Raw genomic sequence first — 26,587 nt, forward strand, 5'->3', positions numbered from 1 at the left:
AAGGTGTCACTTGTTGAAAAATACACATGGGCCAAGTGGACCAAACCAGAGCCCAGCAGGTGGCAAGACGACCCCCTTCACAGAGTGGATTTCAACCCACATCATCACATGTGTTTTTCATAACAGTGTAATTCTCATATTAAGAACCTGCCTACCCAACCCATCCATCCTCTCCATCATCTTCAACCTGGCAAATGAGTTGGGTGAAGGGATCCCAAAGGGATCTGAGCAAGAGGCCCTGCAGCAACTAGACTCTAACTTTAAAGCCATCTTTTATTACAGGCCTTTTCATCAAAGAGTAAAGTTTAGCCCTTTAGATTGAGTGCCTTCTCATCAAGCTTCTCTCCAGCTCCCTTTCCCCTAAAGAGGGAGGAAAGCACATTTCAGATATTTGGAGTTGTTACCTTTTAGCACTAGTAGATAGCTTAGCAGTAGTTTTGCTGGAGAGTTTGGTATTTTTCTTCTGCTGTGTTGCAGAAGGTTTTCTTTCTTCCTGTTCCTCAGGCTCAGGTGCTGGTGGGTCCCTCTGATCTGCGTCTGAACTACCACTGCTGGTACTTGGGCTTTCATCATCTGACCTCTGTCTATCACTGGACATCTTGGGAACCGTTGGGGGAAGGAGCAAAAGGAAAGGAATGGGACAAAAGAATATCAGTTAACTAAGTGGAGTGCAATCCACTCAATCAGAGTGGAATTACTCCAGACCCCCTTACAACTCAATGGTTGAACAATTCTTTTAAAAGTTTCAATTTCATGTTATAGAGCAACAGTTACCATGAGGAAGGAAGGAAGGATCTCTTTTTAAATATATATTCTCTTTTCACATTTCATTTTTACAGGCTCAGTTCTACAATTCTTCAGATAGTATATCAATCATTTAATTTTTAAAGGTGTGAGGCAAATTTCGCAAAGTGTTCCAAGCATAAGCATTAATAACTCATGACAAGCAGTAAACATTGCCCTTTTTTTAAAAAAAAAAAACCTCACAAATGCCCTGTAAATATTTACACTGGACCAGAAGGAGTGAAGTCAACCATATTCTCCTCCTCCCCCCAAATATATTGCCAATCACAATACTTGAGCTGTTATACAAACGGGGAGGCCCAAACCAAACCAATAAATGACCCAGTCCCTCTTGTCTCCTTGTAATTTAAATAGCTGGAAAGGATTTGCTATTTCAGACTCCAATGTTTTTTTTTCTCTCAGTCAGAAATCAGCCAGCTCGGGTTCTGTTGGCACAGCCATCAACAAGAATTACATTTGGTCACTACAGAGTAGGCTGGAAATGGGGGGGGGGGGGGGAAGGAAAGAAAGAGAGAGAGAGAGAGAGAGAGAGAAAGGAGGAGGAAGAAGGAAAAGAAGAGACGAAGCATAATTCAAACTGCACCTTCTGGAAAGCTTTCAACGCCACCGAGTCTTGATCAGTTTCTACAAAACAGACCGACATATTTTTTTTCCTGCCCCCTCTTTTTGAAAATAAAAATAAAAATAAAATTCCCGGAAAGATGAAATTGGGGGGTTGGGAGGCGGTTAGGTATTTGTATTGTATAATTTTTTAAAAAAAAAATGAAAAAGGTTGGTTGGTCCTCGTCAAAAAAAAAAAAATTGCAGCAGCAGGGCAGAAACTGAGGCTTTGCCCTCGTTCTCGCTCTTTCTCTCCCTCGCACACACTCACACATACAGACACACATACACAGTCGTCGTCGTCGTCGTCGTCGTTTCCCCCCCCCCTCGACGCCCCCTCCTTCTCCTCCTCCTCCTCCCCCTCCCCTCCTCCTCCTCCTCTTGGCTCTGTAGGGAGAGTCGAGCTCCCAGCCAGGAGGTATGGAGAGGCTGTTATGGTAGGAAGCTTTCCACCACGACCAGTGTGGTGTATGCGCACCAAGTGAGGCGTGAACTCAGTCCGGTTCCTCTGGCTCGCCTGACCACCGCCAGGCAGCGAGCGCTGAAAACAAGAACAAAGCTCCCTCTACCAATCTCTCTCGCTCGCTCTCTCTTCCCCCCCGCCACAGCTCCCCCCCCTCCTCTCTCCTCCCCCCCACCATTGCTCGCCCAGGCTCCTGATGCAGCCACCTAACCCTTTTCTCCTTTACCTTCGCAGGCGTCCTGTCCCGACGTTAGATCGGAGGGGAGGGATGGAGGGGGGAGGGAAGGGGAGAGAAAAATGTCCTTGGAGAGGGGGATGGAAGCAGCCGGGGGGGGAAATAAAGCAGCAGAGGACGCTCTGTGGCCGGGCAGTGTGGAACATTGAGAGTCGGAGCGGGGGGGTGGGGGTGGGGGTGGGGGGAAGAGTGAGCGAGGGAGAAAGGGGGAGGCGCAGTAGGCTCGCCGGCCGGAGGGTGGCGCTGCCGAGGCCTCCTTTTTTTTTCCCCTCCCCTCCTCCAAGCGACTCCCGCGGTGGGGTAGAAGGGAACGTGGACCCGGGATCGAGGACTTCCCCCCCTTCTTCCTCTTCCCCTCCCTCGAGGAACAGGCCGGATGGAACGAAGGGAGAATCGAACGTTCCGCCGCCTCCGCCCCCGCGTGTCGCTACGTTCGGTTTCAGAACCTTGCAGTCAGCAAAGTTCCGAGGGAGGGGAGGGGAGGGGGAGGGGGGACGGCGCTCGCTCCCTACGCTGCCTGGCGGAGCGCGCCCCCCTGTGGGCTGGGGCGCGCGCACGCGCTCTCTTTACCTTTAGCAGCGTGCGTGCTTTCCCCAGTGGACAAAATGTGCTTGGACGGATCTCAAGTTTGCACCCTGGTTCTTTTCTTGCCCGAGCGAAGGCTCTTCGGCTATCCCGTCGCGACCGCTTTCTTTTCACCATGCGTAGCCAGCGGTGGCAGCTGAGGGGGTGGGGGGGCGGGGGCGGCACAGAGGGGAGACAGGGGGACATTGCCGGTGGCAGTAAAAGAACGAAATCGTGAATCTGTTGTGAGTTGACAGCTGTCTTGCACTTGCAATTAAATTGATTTGGGAGGAATTAGCAGTTGCTGCTGGGGTCTCTCTAGAGCTAGCTACAAAATAGGAATGGGAGATTGACAATCTGACCTGAAGCCCCCTCCCCCCCCCCCAAAAAAAAAGTTCTGGTGGGTTAGTAAATTGCCCAACCTGCTAGTAGAAAACAAACCTAGCTGCTGTATATATATAACTGCTGGGCCAGAATTAGTCAGTTACACTGCTGGGATGTGCCATGAAACAAAACCAAGCAAGTAATTGAAAATGTCAGAGCAATGATATAAATGAGATGTCTTTCATGCTAATGTCAAATTTGGAAGATATAGATTGGGGAGTTCAGGAATAAACAAAGATAAGTTTATTGAATCAAACTATTGTCAGGTTTGTCCAATCAGCACAATATTGTGGTGGTAAAACCTAACACCTTGCTTTATCTGATCAGGTCTGGCCACTTCTCCACACGCAAAGTAATGGTGTACTTTCCAGCTTTGCCCCAAAACATGTCCCCCCAAATTGAAAGTAAAAGATGGAAAACTAAGGGTGTCAACAGCTTTAACACTCATCTGAAAGTGTCTCAGAAAAGCAAAGCTGTTCCTACAGTTGTGTGTGACAGGATGAACCAGTTTCTTTAGCTTATAACATTTGAAAGAAATAGGGGGGGGAATTGCATATCTCCAGGAATCAGCAGTGAAGATTGCAGAGTAAATATAAGGTCTGTTTGCTAGGCCAAAGCAAGAGACTGTCCAACTCAGTCTTTAGAATTTGCCAGAGTTTTCCTAGGATCTGCCTGTTCCTCTTCTTATATTTCATCCACGCCTTTTCATTCAGAAGCCTAAGGTGGAATCCATGGTGCTCCTCCCTCCTTTTCTGTAAGAAAATGAGAAGGTGGAACACAAGAAATGCAGTCCAGGCTAAAGAGGAACTCTTGCCTTGGCTGAGGCTCACCTCGCCCATTTAAAATGAAGACACGTTTGGAAGAAGCAGGAAACTGCAAGGGAAATGACTGACAGCCGTTGCTGGTTGTGTTGTAGTTGTAAGATTGCAAATCAGTTTTAGTTGGGAAGGTTATATATGCAGGTCTCTACTCTGGGGGGAAAAATTGCAACAATTGAGCTGGAGAGCAATGCCCATGGCTACTTTTCTCCAAGTTTCAGCCCACAGGCTCTTCTTCCCATTTGCCTTGCAGAATTTCTCCTCCAGGTTCTCCATCAAGAAGTTTCTGGTATTGAATGAAAGACCATCTTCTCTCTTCAGTATCCCTGCTTACTAAAGGCTGCATCCAAAGTGAGGAATGCTCATGTTATACACGCTGTATATGCCTATATATGGAAAAGAAGCCCCACCCACCCCCCCTTCAACCACAGAACTTCCTGGTAGACCTTGAGCCAGTGACTCTTCCTGTCTATGGAATCCTCTTCCCACTGGGCTATTATGGGGAGGCCTCCCCATGTAAGTCTCTTTGAAATCCAAACAAAAAGGCAACTGTGAAATAAATATTTTCCTTGCAAGGTGGTGGGACTCTCTATGCTGGATATTTACAGACAGGCTGGATACATATTTGCTGGGATACTTCAGGGTTGTGGTTTGTTGTTTTTTTTGATCCTGCAGTGAGCAGAAGGTTGGATTCAATGGCTTAAATAGCTCCTTCCAGCTCTATGGCCTTGTTTTCACAGCATGCTTAATTGGGGGGGGGGGGGGGAAGGCAGGGAGATTAAGTGTTGTATGTTAACCCTCTCTTCCCATTAACCTCGCAGCAGCAAAAGTCCTACACCAGCCCATGAGTATTGGGGGGGGGGCATACGTTTTAAATATAATTCAGTTAAAAGTTTCACATTTAATTTGAAAGGCTGCAACACCTTCTGTTTGCAACCCCTTTTAGCTTACATTTAGCAAACTTTGTGGCGGGATCACAAGCACTGAAATTGTAATGTGAGAATAGTGAGAATATGCTGCTTTTTCCTGGAACCAGGCACTGGATGAAGGAAATGAGCTAAAGTGGGGTAAAGCTGCTCTTGATAGTAAAAGATTTTTGCAGATTACTTCAACCAAGAATCTTCCTCCCGGTTACCCCACAAACCAAAGTATTCCACGACAGAATTGGGAGAAACTTTCATTTTAATTACTTGTCCATATCACCTCCATGCAAAAAAACTCCCCCCTTAAGTTTATTCATGCTCCATTCTCCCTCCCTCCCTCCCTCCCTCTCTCTCTCTATCTGCCTGACTTGTATCCTTCCTGAAATACAGAAGTCCCAGCCAGCGTAACCAATGAGGAATAACTCTTAATGTCTGAAGGACACTATGTTCCTCATTTTAGCTGCATAAAGTGAGAGCACGCAGGAATGAGCAGTTGCACATCCTCAGCCAATACAACTGAATGCTCAATGTGAACTGAAGCTGTGTATGGGGCTGATAATTTTATACAGGTAGTCCTTGGCTCACAAAAATTCACTTGGTGTCTGTTCAAAATTACGACGGCACTGAAAAAAGGCATGTAGGACCATTTTTTCCCCAAACTTATGATCATCGTTGCATGGTCGTAGGTTTGGTCCCGTGATTTACATTCGGATGGATGCTTGACAACTGACTCATCTTTACGATGGATAGAGCATCCTGGGGCCATGCGATTTCCTTTTTTCTAACCTGACAAGCAAAGTCAATGGGGAAACAAGGTTCACCCAACAACCAGGTTACTAATTTAACAGCTGGAGTGAGACACTTCTATCAAATCTGGCAAGAAAAGTTGTAAAATGGGGCAAAACTCCCATTACAAATTTTACAGCAATGTAAATGTGTGGCTCAGTTGTGGCTCCTAAATTGAGATCTACCTGTACACGTGTAGGCACAGATCCTAATCCACACCAAGCTTCAAACCTGTGGATTAGAATGTGCTGGTGTAATCATGGACGCTCAGTGCTTTGTGTATTCAAAGCCTGTGTATAGCATTTCTAAGTTATTTCAGCCATTTACCCTTGCTGGCACTCTAGACTTTTATTCTCTGACAGAGTCCACGCTTAACTGTCTCTCTTCAAAGCTTAGCCACCGTGCGCTCACATATGCTAAGCTTAACTAGTTTTAATCTTCTTTGTTGTGTGCATGTGGCTTAGCGGGTCATACGAACCCAGCTTCTTTGGAAGTTTGTAGCTCTGCTTTTTGTGTGAACCCAGATAGGGGATTAATTCAGAAACTTGGGCACTTTTATTATTTATTATTTATTTCGGTCTAGACCCTGTCTGACTCCAACGGAGTGATGTGTGTAAATACTAACATAAAAACCAATACCATTAGCAAGAAGAACCCAGCTCATCTGCTTTCCTGCCCCCCATAAGAGATAATAAATCTAGTGAGTTTTCAACGAAGCCTTGATCAATCATTTCAGCAGTTGTTGGGTCTTTTCAACTCATGTTAGTCTCTGTCTATAAATAGATCAAGGACTGAGAAGAACTCAAAGGTTGTTAGCACAAGGCAGCAGATTGTCTTATAAAATTGCACTGTGAAGCAGATCATTATTAACATCCTCTTTTTTCTCCCAGGATCAACTTCAAGAGCTGGTTTCTTTGGGCCCCTGCCAAGGCCAACCTCTACAAGGGGCTCCCTTGTCAACACAGAAGAATCTGGTTTGACCTTCCAGTTGGCTTGCTCTGAGTAAGTAAGAAACTCTAGGAGCAAATACGAGAATTGGCACCTTCCATTTGACAGAGCTTCCTCTAATGACTAGGCAGCTTTGGCATTAGACCTCAAGAAAGGTTCATACTCCTGCCTTTGCAGGTAAAAAGTCCCAGATTCAGTCTAAGTATGACTAGGTAAAGCTGAAATCTTTGAAAACTGTAGCGCAAAGAATACAGGTAGTCCCTGATGTCAGTGTTCCAGAAAACCTCCACTGCAACAAATAGCTCTGAGACAGACATCTTTTCAAAAGTTCTGTTTGAATTGGATAGCAAACTGGGGAAATCCCAAATCTGAAAGTTCCAGGCTTCCTTACAATAAGTAAAAACTACAAATCCCTCCCCTGCACCCATCATCACATCACATGCCCTGATCAACATCCGTCCCAACTTGAGACTTCACTTAGGCACAAAATAACATGACCTTGAATGAGAAAAAGAATGTTATTATGTCTAACTACATAACTTCAAGAAATTCCCCCTCCCACGTTCCCAGGCTCAAAAGGTGGCAGTGTGGGAGCATCTGGTCTCAATATGGCTTCCATAGCTGACACTTGACTTACAACAGTTCATTTAGTGACCGTTCAGAGTTACAACGACACTGAAAAAAAGTGACTCAGGACCATTTTTCACACATAGGACCTTTGCAGCATCTCCATGGTCACGTGATTTACATTCGGATGATTGACAGCCAACTCACTCTGATGACGGTTGCAGTGTCCCGGGGTCATGTAATCCCCTTTTGCGACCTTCTGACAAGCCAAGTCAATGGGAAGCCAGATGTCACTTAACAACCATGTGACTAATTTAAGAACTGCAGTGATTCACTTAACAAATCTGGCAAGAAGATTCGTCAAATGGGGCAAAACTCAGTTAACAAATTTCTCAGTTATATAAATTTGGGGCTCAATTGTGGTCATAAGTTGAGGACTACCTGTACTGAGTTAGAGAAGCCAGTGGTTTGCTTTAGGATAAAAAAGCAGGCCAGTAAGAGAAAACGTAATGGAACAGGACTACTCAACAAGTAGTCCTTAATGGTACTTACATCCACATGGAAAGAAGTAAGCAGTAGCGTATCCCAAGACTCCGTCTTAGGCCCATTACTCTTCAATATCTTTATAAATGACTTAGATGAGGGAATAGTAAGGGAACTCATTGAATTTGCAGATGATACTAAACTGGCAGGAATAGCCAACATCCCAGAAGACAAACTCAGGATCCAAAAAGATCTTGACAAATTTGAACAATGGGCCCTATCCAACAAAATGAATGTTAATGTGTAAAAAAGCAAAGCTTTACATTTAGGCAGGAAAAATCAAAGGTATAAGTACAGATTAGGCGAGACGTGGCTCAAAAACAGCAACTGTGAGAGCGACCTTGGAGTCCTACTGGATGATCATTTGAATATGAGCCAGCAGTGTGCAACAACACCAAAAAACTGCTAATACAATCCTGGGTTGTATAAACAGAGACATCGAAGCAAAATCACATGAAGTATTTAGTGCTGCTTTACAAAACCCTAATAAGACCACTCCTGGAATACTGCAACCAATTTTGGTCACCATACTACAAAAAAGATGTTGAGACTTTGGAAAAAGTTCAGAGAAGAACAACTAAGATGATCAAAGGCCTGGAGACTAAACCATATGAAGAACGACTGCAGGTTTTGTGTCTGGCTAGTCTAAAAAAAAGAATTAGAGGTGACATGATAGTAGTATTTCAGTATTTGAGGGGCTGCCACAAAGAAGAGGGGGTCAAATTATTCTCCAAAGCACCAGAAAGCAGGACAAGAAATAATGGTTAGAAACTGATCAAAGACAGAAGCAACCTGGAATTAAGGAGAAACTTTCTAACGGTAAGGAAGTTTAACCAGTGGAACAGCTTGCCTTCAGAAATCATGGGCTGGAGGTTTTTAAGAAGAGACTGGACAGTCACTTGTCTTGAGATTGTATAGGTTTTGCTGATTGAGCAGGGGATTGGACTAGAAGACCTTTAAGGCCCCTTCTAACTCTATTCTATTCTAGGACCAAAAGCTGTAAAAAAAAAAAAGGTGAACAGTGAAGAAAAGTGACCCACCAAAGCAGCCTGGCCAGCTCCTTTGCAAAATTGTCTAGATTCAATCCATCAGCAAAAATTTCAACTCAGGGCTGTGTCCCAAGCTTAGATTTTAACCCAAGCCTCCGATATCTAATGGTGGTGGTGGTGTTCTAAAGTCAATTAAGATGAATGAAATATTAATTTTGATAATGAAGTAATGGGAAATTGCTAGCCTTATAAAAGTAGGGCTAATCAATTATGGAGCAATAAGGAAATGTGCAGTTTGTGCTGGGTGGTAGTAGGAATCACAAAATGTCACCAAGAGAATTGTGCTATTAGTCATGATAGAAAATCGTTTCCTTCCTTTCTCATCATGCATTCAGCATTCTGATTATCATGGCTTTGATATACAATGGGGCCAGATAACAAGCATCCTTAGCAATCTATCTGTTTGAAAAAGTGCATGACAATACTGTTTTTAGAATTGTCTCTTATTTGTCTGTTATTCTTTATATACAGTATTCCTCTTATCTTCCATAAAATAAATAGCCTCTGATACCATTGGTGTCTACAAATGTATATCTTTGCAAGTTTGTGTAGTGTGGCCAATAGTGCAACTTTAGGGTTTCAGCTACCCAGCTATGCTATAGGCATTAACTCGAGCAGTGACTAGGGGGAACAAGTAATGTACCATATTACAACACTGCAATATGAACACGTCTTCTGACATCTTTGTAGGCAATGTGACCACACAAATATTGGATGTGTGAGCTTATGTCCTGACATTTTGTCATTTTAGTGTCATTGTGGTTAGGAATGGATGCTTATGAGCCCCCTTTTAACTGTTCCATTCCATTCTCCTACTTTTCTATTGTCCCTACCCTCAACAAATGTAATTTCTCAAACTCTTATAACAGTTTAAGTGAAGGCATGTTTGTATTTTGGTATTTTACAAACTTGAAGTGGGGGGTGGGGGAGATGCTGGGCAAGTGGGAGATGAATATACTGGCAATACCAGTATGGAAAAGGGTGAGAAAGATGAAGAGAGAACCAACCAGAAATAGGTGTGAGCCTTTATTAGGACTTGCCAGGGAATGACAAGAATGGCAAAGCGAACTCACATCTCCACTTTTATTGAATCTATGGATAGGAGACTATATGACCTATTTAGGATAACTAGGGCCCTTCAGGGTAAGTGCTTCTGTGAGGAATATTCTTGATATTAGAATATTGTTCATCTTCATTTGGAGTTGGATTGCAGAATGGGCAGACGCTATGGAAGTGACCATAGAGTATATCTGTGCTTAATTATTTGGGAATAGTTTGAACCGGTTACTCACAAGGAAGTGTACAGACTAGTCCTCATTGCTGAAAATTCTGCCACCTGTATTCTGGACCCCATGTCCCTCCCAGTTGGCTAAGGCTTTCTTGGAGGTGGTTGGTTCCCCCCTTTTAAAAATATAACTTTATTGGAAATATTAAAAACAAACGTAAAAATTAATACAGTAAGAAGGGGAAAAGGCAAGGTAAGAAATAAAACAGAAAGCTAAAGTGCAAAAAGAAAAGGAAAGATAGGGGAAAAATAGGAAAGAAAGAAAAAAATAAAGAGACCTCCAATCTTCTTTACAGCAATTATAAGCATTATTTTAGATTTACTTCTTTCTCTAAAGCTAGATCGTGACTCTCTTCTTTCTGTCATTTACTCTTTTTGTCAAGAACCATAGATCATGTTGATTTTTTTTCTGCTTTACACAAAAAGTCCATCGGGTTTCCAAACAGTAATAAACATAGATATTGTCTTTTCTTTAACCAGACAGGTCAATTGGCCCATCTCAGCAAGTTCTATCATCTTCGCCAAACCTTCCTCCATTGTATGTATTGCCAAATGTTTACATTCTTTGTGCCTACAACGATCTCACTGCAGTTATCATTATAAAAACCAACATTCCATGATTTTTTTTCTGTTTATCCATCAATCTCAAGAGGAAATTTTTTTGTTTCAATGGTATAGTAATCTTTAAAATCCTTTAAATCAGTCATACATTTGAACCGAAAAAGCACTTTTTTTTTTTGAGGTCTACCAAGCATGATACAATGACCCTTCTTGATCTTCACGTTTCCAACTTAAATCTGAAGTGCCTTTACACATTCTAGATAATTTTTCTAGTGTCATATACCAATGGTACATCATTTTATAAAAATTGCCTTTAAGATTATAACATGGTATAAATTACGATCAGTAAATTATGGAGGTGTTTGATTCCAAGCAGTGGTTAATGGTGATGGTGGTGCCACCTACCTTGAAGAAAGCAATGGAACACCCTCTTCTCAAGATGCTATCTTTGGACCCAACAATGTTAGGCAACTTTAATCCAGCTTCAAATGTTTGTTTTTTCAGAGAAGATGATTGTGAGGCTGGTAAGTGCTCATCTTCAGAGAGCCCTAGAGGAAGTGGATTATCTGGACTCTTTTCAGTTAGGGGTTAAACCGATCTACAACACTAGGTGAGACAACATTGGTCACAGTTGTGTAGTCACAATTGTGGTGATGTGTGGTGCATCTGTCCTAGCCCTCCTGGATCTCTCAACAACAAAGTAAACTATTTCTTGCTCCCATCTTCACAATATTTAAATATTGTTTAGCAGCATGTTTTGCTAGGTTAAGCATGCGTAAAATAAGAAAGGCTATAAAGATAGTTTTCTTCCAAATAACAGTTTGAAAAATTAAGATGTTTATGCAGAGCATCTTCAAACTTTCAAGGGAAACTAAAAGAATTGATGAAAACTAAAAACACTTCTATAAGGTGTCTGTATGTGTTTAAGCTGTTTGAAAATTCATTGTTGGAATATTTGAAGACTTTGAAAGTAAACCATCAGAAATTCAATAAGACATGCAGAATTCTAAGAAGGGGCTGGTGGAATAAACAAACCTTGTCCCAAAGCTCTAGAAAAAAATGCTTATAAAATAACATTTTATCAGATTATCAAATATTGCATGAAAAACTGAAGAAATGTATTTCCTACAATGATGAAATGACTATTTTGAAAAAGGAAACCATTTCAGTAACTTTGCCATAAAATCACTGGACTCAGGAAAGAGGCAATGGGCCTGCAAGCATCAAAAATTTCAACTAAATAAGGCTAGCTGGTTTGATTTTACATGATTTAATTTTTTAGAAGATCCTGCGAGCAGAAAATTAGATGGGGGACAGTCTCATTCTTCCCACCTCCCAAAGACACCTGCATCTAGCAAAGCAAATGGTGTACATGGATGAATTTCCAACTGGGAGGAAAGTGAAAACTTGGTAAAATGCACCTGGCCATCACCCATCCGTACCTTAAATACAACTGGGATAGTCAGAAACTTATAATGGTTTCACTCCAGAGGTGGTATTCAGCAGGTTCGAACCAGTTCTGGAGAACTGGTAGCGGAAATTTTGAGTAGTTTGGAGAATCGGCAAATACCACCTCTGACTGGAGATTTTACAGTATCTTTCCCCTGCCATGCCCATCAAGCCACACCCATGGGACTGGTAGTAAAAAAAATTGAATCCCACCACTGTTCCACTCCTTGAAGGTTAACATGATCGTCCACCACCTGTCAACTTCGAAACGTGCCTATACTGTTGCACCCATTTTCTCGTTTCTCAGCTGCCACAGAGTAAGGGAGGAAGGAAAGGTTTGGAATGCTAGGCCCAGACAACAAAAAAGAAACTGTCCTATGGGAACCAAGGTCACCTCAACAGATGTTTGGCAAAGACTTGGCAGAGTTACCATAGCGACACCAGGACACCTAATTGGACAATGTGACCTGTGCTAATAATGAGGGAAAGGAAGAATCTATTCTCTACCTATGCAAAAACTGCAAGAAATGGGTAGAGATGGTTTTGCTTTCATGTGTGCCAAAATGATGTACTCAATCAAGTTTTGCTTAAAGAGATCGGACCATCCCGACTTTGCTGGCTTGGTTGGATTTGTCAGTCGGAACCTGGACACCATCTTGTGGATCCATAAGAGAGGATGGACCTCTACCTGAAAAGATGTCAAAAGACAATTTGTCTTTCTCTTAGAAAGCATCAGTTGAAAAATCCAACTCTCAAACATAAATAAGGAAGAATTAGAAGACCTTGAAGTTACTTGTGCAAAGGGGACTGCAAGCAGGTCCAAAGTTCTGCTCACATTAACCTTCAAGAAGTGGAAGAATTATGAGCCCACGGGGTGGTAGACAATCATGTTAGCCTTTAAGGAGTGGAACCATTATATGTTCCTGACTATTCCAGTTGCATTTAACGTATAGATAGGTGATGGCTAGTAAGTCAGTCACTCCCTCACTCCCTCATCAGATTTCTAGGTGGCTTGACATATACCAAAATGGTAAAATTTAAAACCAGATAATTTGTATTACTAGAGAGAACAGTAATCAGATCCCACCCTCTTCCAGCAGAGATATAAACAGACAACTATACCAACCCAAAGCTTGGGAGAAGAGGTGTGGTTTTATTGTCCTTTTAAAAGCCAGCAAGGTGGAGGTCAAGTGAATCTCCGGCGGGACATAGTTAGAGAGGGCAGGTGCCACAATAGACAAGGCCTCCTTTCTGATGAATTTGTTTAATCCAGGGGAACCAAAATACTTCACCTCTTTTTCCCTGTCCTATTGTTTCTTTTATACATATATATTATTTTTCTTATATATATATCCATGTATTCATAACTATGTTTTTACTTATATCTATTATCTTGTAAGTAATTGACAAATAATAAATAAATAAATAAATGAACCCACAGGAGACAAAAAATAAGTAGGCAGTAAGCCAGTGATAACTAGTGATAACCAGCACCTTGAATTGCACTCAGAAAGTAACAAGTAGCTGACTGCAGCTTATGATCCACGGATGTCACAAAGATATGGGGTCAGGGGTGGGATTCAAACTTTTTAACAACCGGTTTGGTGGGTGTGGTCCTGTGACTGGTTGGGCGTGGCTTTTTTTGCAGGACCTCCCCGTGCTCCATTTTTTGGCCTCCTGGGCCTCAGGGAGGCCTCCTAGGCGAAGCAGTAAGACATTGAGGAAGATCCCGGAACAGCTGATCATTGGAACAGCTGATTGTTGGGAGGGGGGAAGAAATACCTTAAGGAGTGACTGGACGTGGAGAATGCAGTCAGCGATGTTGGACATGTGCGCGATGTTGGTTCTCCAAACTGCACAGAATTGTAACAACTGATTCTATAAAACTGCTCTGAACTGATAGAATCCCACCCCTGCATGGGATAGTTTGCCTATTACTGTTTGTGCTGTTGCATTCTAGACCAGTTACAGCTTCCACGTGGTTTTCAGGGCTCCCATACAGAGTATATTGCAATAGTCCATCCATGAGGCAACCCTAAGAAGGAAAAGAAAGAAAAAGATTGATTCAAGAAGCATTTTGATAGAGCACTACAAATGATCTTTACCATTTTAAGTGATGTTGCAGTCTCATTTTTATAACTCAACCCTGGGTCAGCTAAGCAATGCTGTTGAAGTCAGGTCTCGGTGCCTGGAGGTTATAAAGTCTTGGATGAAAAAGAACAAGCTGAGGCAGAGTCCTAGCAACACTGAGTAGTTGTGGGTGTTTGGGCCCCTCTGATGTTGGCGATCTTCCATCTTTGCCTGGAATGGGATGCACTTCCACATTTGCGTGAGATTTGTCATCTGAGGAATCTTCCAGACTTATAGCTCCTGCCTGAAGAGCAGATGGCAGCTGAGAAGGCCTTTGCACAAGTTCATTGTGTGCATCTATAACATCCTTTGAATAACCAACTGCTGCTTCTTATGGTGACTCATGACTAGGTTGCCTTGTGAATGGATTATTGTAATATGCTTTATATGAGGCTATCTTTGAAAACCATTTGGAAACTATAGCTGTCCCAGAATGCAGCAGAACAACCAGTGATGGGAAAATTACAGCACTCATCAGGTTGAATTACAACTCCCCAAATCCCAGCCTGCAGGACAGTGATCATTTGTCAACCTGCCTGTCCACTTCTACTACTTACAATAACTATGATTAATGCAGCAGAGTTGTTTTATTTATTTATTTATTTATTTATTTTATTTGTTTGTCAAACATGTACAAGATAACAAGTATAGGTATGAACAAAACATGAGCAAAGGAAGTAAATACAGATAAATGGGGACAGTAAGACAGGGACGGTAAGCACACTGGTGTGCTTATGCACGCCCCCTTTAAGGACCTCTTAAGAATGGGGTGAGGTCCACGGTAGACAGTTTGAGGTTGAAGTTGTGAGGGTTTGAGGCTGTAACAATGGATCGGGTAGAGCATTCCAGACATTGACCTCTCTGTTGCTGAAGTCGTATTTTCTGCAATCGATTGTTTGCCCAGTTATTATTGTGGTTGAAACTGAAGAAGTCATTGACAGGCAAGACGTTGTAGTAGACAATTTTGTGAACTATGCTTAGATTGGACCACAGCAGTGCATTTCCAGATTGACCAAGCCCAAAATTTCAAGATTGGAGGTACAGGGAATTCTATTGTGGGTAGAGGAGTGGAGTACTCTTCTCGAGAAATAGCTCTGAACCTGCTCAATTGTCTTAATGTCCGCTATACAGTGTGGGTTCCAGGAGGACAAGCTATATTCAAGAATTGGTCTGGCAAAGGTTTTGTATGCCCTAATTAGCCATTCAATGTTACTGGAGAAGAAGCTTTGCAAAATAAGGTTGACGACTCTTAATGCATTTTTGCCAATGTTGTTACAGTGAGCTCTGGGACTTAGATCATTTGAGATGAGTACTCCTAGGCCCTTGACTGAGGGTCGTCTACAAGATCGTTTCTGACCAACTTGTATTTGGTGTTCTGATTTTTATTGCCAATGTGTAGGAGAGAACATTTATTAGTTGAAATTTGGAGTTGCCAATTACGCGACCATTCTCACACATAGTCAAGGTCGCTTTGTAGAGCAGCAGCATTGTCAGTGGTGTTAAATAGTTTAATGTTGTCGGTAAAGAGGACACAGCTGCTTTTAATATGATCACATGTTGATGTAAAGCAGAGTGTGCGTATCCTAAAAATTGTAAGGATATCTGAATCCATCCTTGCAAAGCTTTTCAGAAAGTTAAAGTTTGGTTTAAATGATTATGATGATTATGCAGAGTATTGTAAAAATTATCCAAGAAGAATGTTATATCCATCCCCCTGCCTGTTCTGAATATCTGTAATGCTTCTGCAGCTCATAATGAGTCTTTGTTCACACAAAATAAAGAGAAAAGAAGAGGCATACCCATTTTCCAGGTGAATTTAAAGCTACAGAAAAGGAAAGTGGCTATGTACTCAGAAAGAATAAGAGAGGTACCATTCTTTCTTCCTTTTTATTTCTTTTTCTTTGCTATCAATCTCTGTTCTATAGTAGTTGCACATGTGCACTGTATACATATACCTACCTTCGTTAGTCATTATTTCTTTTTCTTCTTTAATTAGCAATAGCACTTAGACTTATATACCGCTTCACAGTGCTTTACAGCCCTAAGTGGTTTACAGAGTCAGCATATTGCCCCCAACAATCTGGGTCCTCATTTTACTGACTTTGGAAGGAGGGAAGGCTGAGTCAACCTTGAGCCAGTGAGAATAGAACTGCTGGTAGTCGGCAGTCTGCAATACTGCATTCTAGCCACTTCACCACCATGGCTCTTTAGTTAGTTGGTTAATTGGTTGCCTCAAGATTTTACATGCTGATTTTCCCCTCTTGTTTCTCTTATATGTTATCTGCACTTACCACTGCAGCTTACGATTAGAATCAGGACATAGGCCTCCAAAGGAAATATTACAAGCCCAAATTCTCAAGCTGTCCCCCTGAAAAGGTGAAGGGATTTGTATGATTCAATCATTGTGGATGAAAGTAAAGATTGGATAACCTGTGCAAGAAAGAAATATACCACTTGCTTGGAGCCATCAAAATAGTATTAACCTCCATATCACAGGAGTTCTCAAGCTTTCCACAGGCAAAGGGAAAAACAATGCTAGGGTGAATTTTGGTAAAGTTCGACTTTGCCTGCATGAGTCTGATCAGGTTTCAAAATGGTGATACCCTCCCCTCTAAAGTTTCACATGTCTCCAGTTACGGGATTCAGCTGGTTCACACCGGTTCATGTGAATTGGTTGTTAAATTACCCCCACTCTGTCTTCATAGAGTGCAGCACAGGCAAGATGAACCTCTCCACTCTCCTCACAACAATCCTGGTGGAGTATCGCAAGTTGACAGACGATGCTTGGACTGTTACGCAAATAACTTGAGCCTCATTTCACTTCTGCTGCTAGGGGAAGGGTGTGATGACCCAGGGTGGGATTCAAAATAATCACAGTCACAAAAAACAGGTGAAGCCCCTTTTATTCCTTCACTTTGCTTCCAAGTTCTAAATATCCTTGACTGGAGACAAAAAAAACTCCCACACAAGCAGTTACAAGAAGGAGGAAATGTCATTTAAATTATAAAGAGTAAAAAAAAACACAGATCAGGCAAGATAAGGGCTTGAAGACATCCACAGATACCAGAACACACACTGGGAAGGACACTAAACTCAGAAAGGAACAATAAACTAGAGATATTTCCATGCTTTGTTTCCAACACTCGTCCTTACACATGTTCATCTTCTTATCCAGTTGTCACAGCTGCAGCCCATGAAGAGGATCAAGGCCCTTTCCTCTCCAGTAGACCATGTCTTTCCCTTATCCTCTCCCTGCGTGCCCTAGGATGGAGAGGGGATGGGCCTGGGTCCTCCTCTGACTGCCCAGCCAGCCTCTGCCCTTCCCCAGCCTCCTCCACAACCTCCGGAGCCACACTTCCACTCCCTGTCGGCTGTTCCTCCTCTCCCTCAGAGTCAGTCGCCACTAGGGGCATGACAAAAGACTAGGACAAAGGCAAATGCAGTTTTTAATACAGGGCTTTTAAGAACAGGCAGCTTTTAATTCTCAAACCACGACTGGGCGCAGTTTCCTTTGCTAAGCAAGACAGGTGTTAAGCGAGTTTGGCCCATTTTACAACCTTTCTTGCTATACTTGTTAAGTGAATCTGGTTTCCTCATTGACTTCACTTGTCAGAAGGTCACAAAAAAGAACAGTGCAACCCTCGACTCACAACAGTTCATTTAGTGGCCGTTCAAAGTCACAACAGCAGTGTAAAAAGTGATTTTTTTCACACTTGTGACCGTTACAGCCTTGCCTTGGGCATGTGGTTTACATTCAAATGCTTGGACAACTGATCACATTTATGACAGCTACAGTGACCCCAAGTCATGTGATCCCCTTTTGTGACCTTCTGACTAGCAAAGTCAATGGGGAAATCGGATTCACTTAATAAATGGAGTTACTGATTTAAGAACTGTAGGGATTCACTTAACAAACGTGGCGAGAAAAGTCGTTGAATGGGGGCAAAACTCAGTTAACAAATTTCTCGCTTAGCAACTTAAATTATGGGCTCAATTGTGGTCGGAAGTTGAGGACTACCTGTGAATGCCAGTCACCAAGCCTCCGAACGTTGACCATGTGACCACAGAGATGCTGTAACAGTTGTGTGAAAACTAGCCATAAATCACTTTTTTTTCAATGCTACTGTAATTTCGGTCACTAGACGAAGTTGTAAGTTGAAGACTATCTGTAATAGCTGTTGTTTTTCTTGTTTTGATCTTTTCATACTACTTCATTTTTTTAAAAAAAAGTTCTTACTTTGTCATTAAAATTTACAGCTGTTTATGTCATTCCTCTATGAGTTCAATATTGTATCCCTAACACACCCTCTCCAGTTTCCTTCCAGAGAAGCCTTGTGAGCTAAGATGAATGGAAAGATGGCACAATATCATTATTTATTCATTTGTTACTATTTGCTATATCTGTCATCATGCTGCCTAGTTTAAATATTGGCTAGATTTAAATACCAACTATATTTCAGGAGCTGAAGACAGCACACGCAGTACTCTCTTCTCCTAATTTTTCCCGGAGAACCCTGTGAGGCAGACTAGGAGGAGCCCAAAACCACACAGTGTATTTCCATGGCTGAGAGTGGACTTGGACTCAGATCTTCTCAACCCTAGTCTAGCACCTTAAGCACTACTTCATTCTGGCTGCTGCAGTTAGCCAGCTGGGGACCAAACTTGATATGTTGTGAAGGATTTAATAAGGTGTGACAAAATGAGAACGGGAGTGTTGCTTAAAAATGTGAAGTCAAGCCTAATCTTAGGAGTGTTTCTGTGTCCCCACATTCTCTTTTTGCTAATGGCTTTCCCCCACTTTTATTCATCTAGTCACATCAAGATACTTAAGAGCATTTAGGAGTTGAAAAATTATGCATTCCTAGTTGTGGTAAGTAATTAAAGCATATTCTATGATTAATGCATGAATATATGTTGATGAAAGCTGTGATACAAACCAGATGGCCATTCCAGATCAGGGTATGGTGAGGAAAGGAAGGAAGAAAAGAAAAGAAAGAGGGAGAGAAAGGAAATAAAGAAACAAATAAACAAACAAGCAAACAAACTATGGAACTCCTAATTCAGCCATGCTTTAGAAAATCCCTGGCATAAACAGTATTTTGAATGATGAGCATCTTGGGCATAATTAGTAAGAAACATGTAGGACAATAGCAGAAACCTATCAGTCAGCAAATCAAGTCTTCCATTATGCTGTTACTGATGGTGCCAAGGCAGACTTGGGAAACGACTGACTTGTCAGAATTAAGTATTTAGGATTTTATTTGATAAAAGGTGAAAATTAATGATACATTTGTTTTGCAATTTCACCAACTCACCCCTCTTCAGAAATTCAAATATAGCTTACTTGTGACATGCATCTGTTATTAAGGGGATTAGCTTTGAGGCAGTTGTACCTCTCAAAGCATTATGAATTAGATTAATCATGTTTATTTAAAGAATGTGTATCCCACCTGATTCCACAGACTCCAAAGCAGCTCACATATTTAAAAAAAAAATCCTAAAAATACCTTAACATAATAAACAAAACGGATCAGCCTCATTGAAATGACATATTATATGATTGGGCCTCACATCCCAGAAGCCTGACAGAACTGCAGCATTTTGGTAACCACTTGGGCCTTGTTGGAAGTTGCAGCGTGACAGGAAAAGTCTGCTTGCAATCCCTTGCCTCTGACAATGCTTCCTGAGCTGACTGCACGGGTTTGACAGGAAACCATCTCATGGGCAATACACAGACCAAGTCGCATAGGTGTGACAGGCTCTTTCGCCCATCAACTGAAGTTTGCAAGAAGTCTTCCAAGGGACCCCTGAGTGGAAGACGCTGCAGCAATTCCATCTGGAGTTAATGAGGACACAAGCGGTTGTTGCCAGGTCTTTCTGCTCTGAAAAGAATTATAACTGGCATATCAACCAAAAACAAGCAAAAGCTCTCCTGGCTATAATCTCTACCTTCTGATCAAGCTAAGTCACAAATCTAGAAACATGCCCAAACCATCAATCAGACTTACCTCTTCAAAGGGAGCATTAAGCCAGTTTACCACCAACTCTGATAATTCTGGACAAACAAGTCCCATTTGGATAGGATTCATTTTCAACTTGTTTCATCTCATCTAATTCCTATTGCCAGACATTAAATAAGAATACCTATTGCATCCCCTGAGGTATATAATTGGGTATCATTAGCTTAACCTCTCATAGTGGTTTAATATAAAACTCAAGATCTGTGTCACCCATAAGAAGTTATAAAGAGCTCGATTGCCCATTTCTCACTGTTACCCTCTAGAATGGATTCCTTAGGCTGGAATAGAACCTGCTGCCCGTTCCAAGCTCTTACAGGGAGCCCAGAAATATGCCATGATTAATCATCTCAAATGCCACTGAGAGGTTTAAAAAATAGGTATCATGCTCCCCCCTCCAGGTTCTAATAGAGGTCATTCACAAGAGCAAATAGTGGAATTTCAGTCCCATACCTGGATCCAAAAGCTGATTGAAAGAGACCTAGAAGATCTACTTTGTAGTAGTCTCCAACATCTTCTCCTAAAACTTTCCCCTAGAAACGAAGGTTGCAGGCAAAGGAGAAGGGTTGGATACAAAGCACCTTCTTCAAAGCACCATCAGGTCCCTTAAAGGCAGCAGTTACAAACAAACCCTTCTGACAGAAGAGAGTAGATATAGCTCAGAACTGTGGAGTCCTTGGTGCTCTCTGAACTTGGTGCTTGCTTGCACCAATGATTTTGCCTACTTGGGCAATGAAACATCTGCAAGCAAAACAACCATGCAAAGAGAACACTTAAAGCAGTGGCCCCCAACCTTTTTTGTACCACGGACCGGTACCGGCATCACAAAATGATCCACGGACCGGTATTCAGCATGCACAACCAAGGCAAGGTGAGCTGAGCGACCAGCCAGCCAGCCGTCCTCCGCTTTTCCCTGCCACCTTCAACTCCTCCTTTGTACCTTTGTCAATGGGCTTTTCGGGCTCTTTCTTAATCTCCTCCTGAGTAACGTGAGACTCCACTGCCATCGGGACAGCTCTTTGTTCAAAGCCGCCCCCCCCTTCAACGAAACTAAGGCGCGAGGATTCCTTCAGCACCCAAACGCCGCTTTCCAACCGACGACCGACAAGCTCACCCGGAAGCACTTTCTCAAGCGCCGTTGAAACAAGATGGCGGCACCCAAGCAAAATAGGCGGCCCGGTACAAAATGATCCACGGACTGGGACTGGTCTGGGGCCCGATGGTTGGGGACCACTGACTTAAAGGACTCACAGTCCCTTCCCTCATGCGTCCAACTATGTGTGCCATCTTCTAGCCACTCTAAGGAGACAGGTAAAATATAATTCAACCGGCAAGTGGCAGCACATGTGTTACCAACACCTTGTCCCTGTAATTTGAGTCCACAAAGCCAATACAACTCCAGAAAATATTGCAATATTCCTGTCAATGTGCATACTAAAACTCAAAACACGTACAAGTAATTTTATTGGCAAAATACCCTACGAGACAATGTCACAGGATTCTGAAAAGTGATCATCCCACCCATACTTCTCCAACAGAGACACTTTAATTGTATCTTTGGAGTTTTGAGGTGAAGGAACTTCCTTGGCTGAGGAAGAGTCCCCTTCTTTATTGTCCTCCAAATGTAATGGAGTCTTATGGCCCATTTAAGAATTGATACTCTGCTATCCACAAGACTTTTGCTGGTGTTACGTAGACTGCAATGGGATTTGCACATAACACTTCTATAGCAGCTAGCAACCTGATAGAACTTTTGATTGATCAGGTCCATCCATCCCGTTTTGGTATCTCCGGGAACCACAGTGCTTCAGGCCTGTGAAAAGGTTGGAATGCAAATTCCTCATGCTTGCTATCAGGACAGATTGTCTGTGGCTGGAAATTGCAGGATGTGTTTTATGGAGATAGAGAAAGCCCCCAAGCCAGTTGCTACTTGTGCCTTGGTTGTCATGAAGGTTTGATCATATTCATATGATTTCATATCTGTTGTGAGCCTCCCAAAGTTGTGCTTCATAGGGGCGGCCCTCCAAATCTTTTAAATAAATAAAAATGAATATTCCTATATATTCTGTCACTTTATATCCTGGGACTTCTCAATAAAACCATTATTCCCCTCTGTCCCCTCCCCACAATATTTTTTTTTAAAAAAAGCAGCATATCCTATATTATTATGATGGTTGTAACAAGGATACTTCGGCACTCTGATTGGTAGCAGTTGTACCAATTCTTTTCAGGCTGTGCCGAGGTAGAAATTAAACTCATCCAGGTGGAAGACTTACTTTAACTTTCTTTTGTGTGACTTTAAATAAATTCCATTTGTAGTCTGACACAGCTGATGGAGGTACATGCATTTACATGCTGCACATGCTATGGGAATCTACTACCAGCCATTGTTTCCCATATGCAATGAAACGAGTACACATGCATTCCGCATGCATGATTAATTACCCTCAGGATTTCAGCACTTTGTGGCGCTGAAGCATCTGTCTGCAAAGAAGTAATACGAAACCCTCCGTAATGTGCCTGGATTTCAATTTATTATTCCATTTTAAGTCATCTTTTGAGGAAAGCTTGCACCCCCTTATCACAAGGGCTGGAAATAGGTGTCAGGCCCACATACAAGACAATCCTTTTTCTGGAAAAAGAGAATATTTTTTTTAAAAAATCAAACTCTTCTGAGCTTATGAAATCTCACAGGTATTTAATGAACTTATGAGATCTGGAGGGAAGGCTGAGAGCGAAGAGTTAGTGCCATAACTGTTGCCAATCCTTGACTTATTATTTAGTCCAGCTGGCTTGAATTGAGAAAGGAGAGTAGCCCAAGTGGAAATAATGCAGCTGTATACAATAGCCCTAATGGAAGATTAATAGGATCTGTTTTCTCTGGCAAATACTTTAAATTTCTCATGGAGAGAATCTTGAAATTTTGGAAGGCAGGAAGTTCTGAGCTAAAGATTCCCTTTGACCTTTACAGTGCTTCAAGCATTCCAAAATATAGACAGTATCTGTGCAAAATTTAAAAAATGGTATAGGCTGCTCTACTTTATACCTCAATCCAGATTTTTTAAAATTATACTTTTTTAAAGAGCTAATAGAATAGAGGTTAATAAAAATTTCTGTGCTTGATATGGTTTTTCCAGTCCTTTGCACTGAATTGACGTAGAGTTGTGATAGGGCCCAGTTGATGAAAGACAAGCTTATTACTTATATGAAATATTCAATGCCAGAAAGTTTTTCTCCACTGAAACTAGGCTGGAAGATATTCTTTGTTCCCATGTTGTTCAATGAAAAAATATCTTCTTGACATTGGGTATTTTACCAGAACAATACATTGGGTATTTTACCAGTATAATAAAGGGAATAAACATCTGATTTTACATATGTTAACAGCAGCAAGAATTGTTTTTGCACAACAGTGGAAAAATGAAGAGATTCCTTCAGATGAAAGTGTTATGAAAAAAAAAAAAACTAGAATGCACAGAGATGGACCGATTAACAATAAAAAGAAAAGAAAAAAAAGAATACTTTTTAGTATGGGATTTGTTTTACCAATGGCTAACTAACAGAAACAGAGGTTAGAAACTAAAAAGATAAAGAGCATCATTAATTATATAATGAGAGTTTTCTAGTATGGATAAGCTAATGCAACTATTACTATGTGATTATTATCAATGCTGTGTATATTATGATTACTATTATACTTATCATCCTTTTGTTGTTCAAAACTCATTGTACTCAGACAACAAGCTGTTCATTTATTGAATTTTTTATGTTTATTAAAGAATGTATCAATAACACACATGTACACATACATACACAAACACACATATACAGGGGTAGGCTTAAAAATTTTTAACAAAGGGTTCTCTGCCCAGTTTCTGGGTGGGCGTGGCCTAGTTGGCCTCCTGCACCATGGCGGGGTGGTGATGTTTTTGCCCTCCCTGGGCTCCGGAGGCTTTCCTCAACCCTCCGGAAGGGCAAAAATGGCATCCCCGGACACCAGAGGCTCTCTGGAAGCTGGAAACAGACCCATTTCTGGCCTTCTCAAACTACTGGGAGACCCATTTTTCACCCTCATTGAGCATCCATGCGCGCCTGCACTTATCTGCATCCAAAACAGGCCACGAGGTGACTCTTGGGAGGGGAGGGGCGGGATGGGCAGGGCCAGCCAGGAGTGGGATTTGGGGGTTCACCAAACTGCACAGAATCTTAGCTCTCCTGAACCCCTGCAAACCCCCAGCAGTCCATCCCCCCCTCTCTGTGCGTGGATACATATACACACACACACACACACACGACCTTGGAATATTACAATCAAGCTGGTTTACTTTGAAGCGTTAGCATACAACCCTACAGAATGCACAATGAAGGAGCGTGAATTTCTTGTTCTTCTCTTTGCTGCAAGATAAAAGTCCTAGCAGTGGGGAAAATAATCCAGAACTAAGTGCTGATGGTTGTATCTCTGGAAATCGAAGATAACTTGCACTGCTGATACAAGGAGGTTACCTCTCTAGTGACTTTAAATATTGTAACAACAAACATTTTCCTCTTGGCAAACACTGTCAGAGATTATCACTAGGGCTGAAGGAAAAGTAACATTTCTCTCCCCCAAAAGTGGGGAAGGCATTGCTTTCCAAAATAGATTGAGGACTAGCAATAGCACTTAGACTTTTATACCGCTTCAGAGTGCTTTACAGCCCTCTCTAAGTGGTTTACAGAGTCAGCATATTTCCCCCAATAATCTAGGTCCTCATTTTACCCACCTTGGAAGGATGGAAGGCTGAGTCAACCTTGAGCTTGGTGTGATTTGAACCGCCAAATTGCAAACAGCAGGCAGGCAGCAGAAGTAGCCTGCAGTACTGCACTCTAACCACTGCGCCATCGTGGCTCATTTAAATACACCACCTGCATTTAAAGCAGCAGCACCTTCCTGGGGTTGCCAGTCTTCTGATGAGGGGGGGAATCGGTTCAGGGAGCTGCAAAGAGAGCTATGTTTGTTGGCCTGAATAACTTGAAAGCATTTTTGCCACTGAATCTGTTGTCCAGCCCTAATGATACCAGGTTACACAAAAATATATCCCCTCATGGGGAAAGAAGATTCCATACCTCAGGGACCCTTAATCATGGGTGTTCATTTGGTGCTGAAGTTTGGTGAGCCAAATCCAAATCATTTCCCCACCCCACCCCTTCTTAAGCGTTTCTGCCCAGGAATTTTTCTTTTAATAAAGGTAATTGTTGAATGGAAGGGTGGTCTTCTGATGATCATTTCAATAGAAGATGGCCGCCCAGAAAGTGGAACTCATGCTCATCCACTGGAATCTTCAGAAGAAATCATCAGATACATTCATGCAGCACTTTTGACTTGACTGAATGAAAGAAACCTGGAACACGTGACTGTTTATTACACAACAGCAAATTAAATCTGCACAGGCACTGAGATAAGCCAAAGAAATGTAACATATGTTATTCATTCACTGCATTGTCAAATCGCTCTGGAATCAGAGTTCTCCAGGCACTGTACAAGGCCACAAAATACTAATAAAAACACAAAACAATCATCAAGCAGTTCTCTAGGTTGTCCAGATGTACTGGGACTACAACTCCCAGAATGCCAAGCTAGCATGCTAGTTGAGGAGTCTTCGAGCTGCAGGTCTGACACATCTTGAGGGCACCAAACTGGAGAAGGTTGCAATAAACAGATCATTGGCTGGCTGGTTCTAAAGCAGAGGTCTCCAATTCTCCAGGGAGTTGAAGTCCACAAGTCTTAAAGTTGCCAAGTTTGGGGACTCCTGTCCCCTATTCTCCTGTTGGGAGACCCAGTGAGATGGAGAAACAGATCCCTTAACATGTTGAGGCCAAAGGCTTCTATGAATCCATTGGAAAGAAAGAACAGATACATGTTGAACTTCAGTCCACTTCCGACAACCTACTTTACATTTAAAAGCTTCCTTTGGGTCTTGTTCCCTCAAGTACAGAACTATTTCCCCATAATTAGGCTTCTGCTTAGCTTACTCAAAGGCAGTCATGTGCACTGGATAGGTTTTCATCCCATTTCGTCATGCATGCATCCACAGCAATAATTCCAGAAGCCAATCCACAAAGGCAGACTTTTAGCTCTTGGAGAACAATTGAAGCTATTCTTCACTTCTTTTCATAGCTAGCTATAGTGAATTGCTCCATTAGCTCAGCTGAGCAGGCTTTGAAGAAGAAGAAAAAAATGTAAATGCAGAGCTCCTTTGTTTTAGGGTACAACTGTATATTTGAGGGTAGACAAAAGGAGATGGTTCTGGAGTCTTTTAAAGGACGAGAGTGGGAGAGAGGGAGAAAAAGAGTAAAGGCAAGAAAACATAAAACAGGATCCAGCCAAAACCAAGCCCTGTGCATCAGGGAGAGATTTAAGCCTGTGTTTTAGAAAAATCTACTGGATACTGCTTATCCACAGAACGCATATGATATTTCCAAAA

The 26,587-nt window shown here is 42.1% G+C and overlaps 1 protein-coding gene and 1 long non-coding RNA gene across 6 annotated transcripts in view; one reads left to right on the forward strand and one right to left on the reverse strand.

Moving 5' to 3' along the window:
• UBE2E3 (ubiquitin conjugating enzyme E2 E3) overlaps nucleotides 1–2,665 on the reverse strand; it is a 112,587-nt gene extending 109,922 nt beyond the window's left edge. The window contains exons 1-3 of one of the 5 annotated variants that reach the window (XM_087919878.1): nucleotides 2,094–2,638; nucleotides 1,388–1,428; nucleotides 405–598 (exon numbers count right to left, since the gene is read on the reverse strand). In XM_087919878.1, the coding sequence (XP_087776004.1) occupies nucleotides 405–598 (194 nt within the window). In that variant the 5' untranslated portion in view covers nucleotides 1,388–1,428; nucleotides 2,094–2,638. Of the gene's footprint in view, nucleotides 1–404; nucleotides 599–1,387; nucleotides 1,731–1,882 lie in introns of those variants that run through there. The other 4 variants (XM_087919877.1, XM_026696962.2, XM_026696963.2 and 1 more) reach the window with 4 other exon arrangements.
• Nucleotides 2,666–4,134: 1,469 nt separating this feature from the next.
• LOC113433895 (uncharacterized) lies at nucleotides 4,135–9,142 on the forward strand. The gene is made up of 3 exons (XR_015741236.1): nucleotides 4,135–4,384; nucleotides 6,468–6,579; nucleotides 8,624–9,142. It is a non-coding gene; the product is annotated as an uncharacterized LOC113433895 (long non-coding RNA).
• Nucleotides 9,143–26,587: the final 17,445 nt, after the last annotated feature.

This window comes from Pseudonaja textilis, chromosome 1 (genome assembly GCF_049901715.1).
Source record: "Pseudonaja textilis isolate UNSWEBS1 chromosome 1, rPseTex1.2, whole genome shotgun sequence".
NCBI lineage: Eukaryota > Metazoa > Chordata > Lepidosauria > Squamata > Elapidae > Pseudonaja > Pseudonaja textilis.